General features: G+C 35.5%; 1 protein-coding gene across 1 annotated transcript in view; it reads left to right on the top strand.

The window, feature by feature from the left end:
- CUNH2orf73 (chromosome unknown C2orf73 homolog) overlaps window positions 1-4,478 on the top strand; it is a 34,429-nt gene extending 29,951 nt beyond the window's left edge. The window contains exons 4-5 of the mRNA XM_023703561.1: window positions 1,573-1,688; window positions 2,445-4,478. Coding sequence (XP_023559329.1) covers window positions 1,573-1,688; window positions 2,445-2,645 — 317 coding nt within the window. The 3' untranslated portion in view covers window positions 2,646-4,478. The remainder of the gene's footprint in view (window positions 1-1,572; window positions 1,689-2,444) is intronic.
- The last annotated feature ends 474 nt before the right edge of the window (window positions 4,479-4,952 follow it).

The raw sequence follows: 4,952 nt of genomic DNA, 5'->3' as shown, positions 1-4,952 counted from the left end.
CGGCCTGGGTCATCTCACTCACTCACCGGGCCTGCGCTCTGGGTCTATTCAGGATCCCGCAGCCCCGTCATCTCACTCACTCCCCGGGCCTGCACTCTCAAGAGCAGGTTTTAAAAGCTGTCTCCCAGCCTGTTCTTTTGGCTACACCTGAACCTTCCCACCTTCCAGCCCAAGCCGCCACCAGCTCTGCACACTAGTTTGCTAAACCCTTCACACCAGGTTGCTAAAAGCTTTGGTTTTCTCACCACTTTTTGATAAGCCATTAGATTCCAGTTTTCTGCTCCTTTCCCTGGGACACAAATAAGGTATTCCTTAGCTAACTTTAAAGTTTTTACAATTTGATCTTGGCATCCTACAGACTTTATAAGTATTTTCCCTAATCTTCATAATTCTGAAAACAAATTTACTGACATTTATCTTGCATATGAATTATGGCTTATTTTAAAGGTGTGATTTTAAAATTATATTTAATTTCATTTTTAATAATTAACATAGACTGTGCTACAAAGTTCAAATGATAAAAAGGGTTAGACACTGGAAAGTGAGTCTGGCTTTCTCTGCCTGTTTAGTTACTGCATTTTCTCCCTACAGTAACCACTGTTGCCAGTTTCTTAAATGTTGTTCCATAGACATGCTAGGTATGCATAACTGCTGTTTGAATTATTTTAAAGGGATTTTAAACTTTTTTCCTTGATAGAATTGCTTCATTAACTTTGTCAGCATCCTTTAGAAAATACTCCAGTTCTTTAATTGCCTGCTAAAAGTGGAACTAATACAAATTCTTAAACATATCAGAGAGACCAATGTAATGAATGCCTATATTCTCATCATTCAGATTGAAGTTATTAAAAAATGATTTCAAAGGGCTTAATACTTGTGGCCAATGCTTAGAACTTACACTATTGGGTGAAATGAAGGTATTATGTGTCCCAACTACAACTTCAACTGTCCATGGTCTTCCAGCCCATTCCATAGTCCTGCTGGTAGCAACTTTAGTGTAGAATTCCTTGTCCACTACCTTCCTGCTTGGCTGCCACTACATGTTCAGAATAAAATTTCTTATGTTCTTTCTAGAATTAAAAATAGTTGACAAGGGCCAGGGAGATGGCTCAGTAGAATAAGCACTTGTGTCGCAAGCACAAGGGCCTGAATTCAATCCCTGGTTCTGCCAAAAAAAAAAAAAAAAAAAAAAAAAAAGTAGTTGACAAACAAATTATGCTTATATTTCCCCTAACCTTTATCCATATCTATGTAAAAGAATCTAACATATTAAGTCAAAGGCTTTTAATATTTTTATGTTACTATTAACATCAATTTAAAATATTCCATATATGGGGCTAATTTAGTTGTTTTGACTTGTTCTTTTCATGGAGACAGAATGGTATATCCATTATGTTTATTATCTGTGTGTGGGTAAGTAACCTTGCATAGTTGAATTTCATTTAGGGCATTTTTAAAAGAATGAATATTAGGAATGTCAATTATTGTTCTATAATCTAAAATTATAGAACAATAATCTATCTAAATCTAATTATTTCCTGACTTCACAAAAGTATCTTTTCTATTTCCTAGTTCCCCTTGTCTGTCCAGATGCACCAGCAGAACTTCAAAACAATTTTATAGAATACATCTCCTTTATACATCAATATGATGCCAGGAATTCCCCCAATGAGCCCATCCGGGGAAAGGTGAGACATTATTTAGATTATTTAATACTTCACATCAGATTTATGCTAAAGCTTTAAGGCTTTTCAAATTATAATCATCTTCATAAAAGTTTATTTAAACAAATGTATTATTAGGATAGAGTCTCAGCTACATCCCATAGTAAAAATCAAGGAATGATGTCATAATTTTGAATAAGAGTTCGGGGATTTGGTTTACTTAAATTTCTACAATTATTTGATTAAGATAATATCAAAGCAATTTTATAAATTTTTCATGCATATCAGGAGATTTATGCAAGATTTATAAAGTCAAATACAAATGAATAGTCTCTGGTTGGATGTTTTCATCTACAGATATTTGCTTTCATATTTCATTATAACTAGGCCATTTGTTGGAACTAATAGAAATTTGGAATGCAATCATAAATTCTCAGGTTCAATTGTTTGTGTTGTATCCATAGCAACCTACACAGCAAGAAAAAAAATAATATAAGTCTTATACTATCCAAATGATAGAAGAGTTGAGAAATAGAAGATAATGAATTGATGCTTTTTTGAATTTCTGGTTCTTTTCTTTTCTGCTCCTTTACTGGTGCATCCTGTTTTGTAATTTGTTTACAATGTTCATCAATAATTACTATGGTGATGTCTGTAATTTTGGCTAAGGTGACACCCAGTGAAGAGACATAACAGGAATTGAGCTGCTCTACAAACTAAACTCCCTCTTCCAGTAGTTTGTGTTCCCCCAGTTAATGTCAACTTTGTTTTCCTTTCCAGAGACATGGAGCTTTTGTGCAGAGAGAGATAAAACCAGAGCGTAGGCCAATAGTTCCTACGGGAACAGAGGTATTATTGAATGCTCCGGGGTCATGTTCCACAGAACAGTCAAAAAAAACAGAGAAAGGAAATTCAGCAGGAAGCAGAATGATCTCATCAGGTCTCTGCCAGCAAAATTCCCAAGAGCTGCTAGAGACTTAAAACTCACTTATCAGAAACAGACGGCAAATAGACAGCCAAGTCACACCCCAGAAGCCCTAAAGAAGGGAGAAGATCACAGGCATCTTTCAAATGACTGCAGGACATTCTCTTCTCACCAGTCACAAGCCTTTAAATCCACCAATAAAAAACAAGATAAGTTGTCCTCTTCAGATAAAAACACAATTCCTGGAATGTAGAGGAGTTTAATAATGGCTATCCAGGTGCTGGCACATGCTTTTGTTATCAAAAACCTCAGAATATGTAGTTTGCATATAAGAAAAAAGGGAGAAAAAGACACACAGGTTTTTAATAGTGATAACTGATGAGATAGATTATGAGACATTATTTTACAACATTTATAAGTAAAACAATTTGGTTTACATATAATGGATATTAAAAGTATAAACTTTTCCAGGAGAAGCCTTTATCAGTCATTAGTTACAGTTCTGAAATCAAAATAAACTGGGTTTATGATGTTGGCTCTATATCATATGAGCTCTTTGACTGGAGGTAAGTTATTTAACCTCTATAGACCTCAATTTTCTCATTTATAACATTAGGAAAATAGAAACTTCATAAGATTATTAATCATGAGATTATGTACAATGATCAGTAAGTTGTCAATATAATCATTATCACTTCATAAATTTAAATATTATGTTCTATAAATTTTTCTCCTTATTTTAAGACTTATAACTCCTCTATATACAACTAAGAGTGCAAAAATCTAAAAATATTTGTCAGCATATGACACACATACATTAACTCAAAGAGGATGGATACTTAGGATATCAAAATATTTCCCAAATTGTTTTCTATTTTGCTGATTTCTAAAGCTAACTCAACCTACTCTTTGGTCAAACTGGTAAAGATTAACCCTACCCGCTACATAATTTGATATATTTTATATTCTATGATGCATCCACTATAAGGTATGTTATGTGGTGTGCAAGTGGAAGTAGAATACTTCGCTACAATAATGCACGCAAATTTCCATGGCAAAATATCAGTTCCTCACTATTATCAGTGATATTGGTAAAGCTATACTATACCTTTATCCTTTTATCCTTCCTCCACTAAGGAAATTTTAATATACTACAAAAAAATAAATGCCATTGATGCAATTTATATGTGTGTTAAAGACTTCTAGTTCTTACAACATGGCAAAATAAAACTAATAGTGAACCTCTTCTATTTGAAATACCTTAAAATGATAAAATAACAACCCGTAAAGCAGTAAAATTTTCATGTTCTAAAATAGTTTGCGGAAAGAGTGTTGTTGTATTGTCTCGTTAGGGGACGGTGTAGCTCCGGCCAGCGGGGATGCAGAATGGGCTGAGGTGGCTGTGGCTGTGAGGAGAGGGCATGACGCTGGTCCAGTTGGGGCTTCTTAGGCTTTGCCTTTGAGGAGAGGTAAATAGAAGCCAGGCTTGGAAATGGAAATGGATGCAACTCTTGGAAAAGTGGGAGAGGGAAGTTAGGGCACAGTCATGAACTGTAAACATAAGAGTGCTGGGCAGATAGTAGCTATTAAGGTATTCTATGCCAAGCTGGAAAAATCTGTCAACAAAATTGCCACGAGAAATACAGTTTCTAAAGGTTGGCTTCAAAAATAAAATAAAATAGTTCGGGGGTAGAGCACTTGCCTAGCATGTGCAAGGCCCTGGGTTCAATATCCAGTACTGCAGAAGGCAGGGGGGCTTGCTGATATCTGTTTGTCAGTCTGTCTGTCATCTATCTGTCATCTGTCTTTTGGAGAGCTTGCCTAATTAATACATGCAGATTGCTTTTTTATTTTAAGGAGAATAAAAACTAATACAGAGTTCAAAGCAAGATGATAGGAAATTAACAATGATTGTTATATTGCATATTGTTATCTTCAGAGTAGTTGCTTATATTACCAGATATGGGCACGTAAAGTTGGTCAAACAATATAAGCATTAACTGGGCCAGGGAAAGAGCTCAGTAGAATAAGCTCCTGCCTAGCAAGCACTAGGACCTGAGTTCAATCCCCGGTTCCACCAAAAGAAAAAAAAAAAAATCTTCTAAATGGTGAAGCAGTGACCATGACTCATCCACATGGCTGACACTGACAAAGGATCTACAAAGTGCGGTACATGGTTTCAGGATAAGTCCTGAGGGGACTTGACTGACCGTGTCAGATACAAAAGTTACATGTTTTGTTACATAGGTCTTGCGTTATCTTGGTCTTAACCATCCATCAGAAAAGTGTAGAAATGAGGCATGAAAAATGAAGCCATGTTTATATGCTGAGCAGTAGAAGGCTCAAGTCATCAGATTCAGACA

The sequence above is a fragment of the Octodon degus genome, unplaced genomic scaffold (assembly GCF_000260255.1).
Source record: "Octodon degus isolate 3935 unplaced genomic scaffold, OctDeg1.0 scaffold00174, whole genome shotgun sequence".
NCBI classification, from domain to species: Eukaryota; Metazoa; Chordata; class Mammalia; order Rodentia; family Octodontidae; genus Octodon; species Octodon degus.
This window is presented reverse-complemented; position numbering and strand designations above follow the sequence as displayed.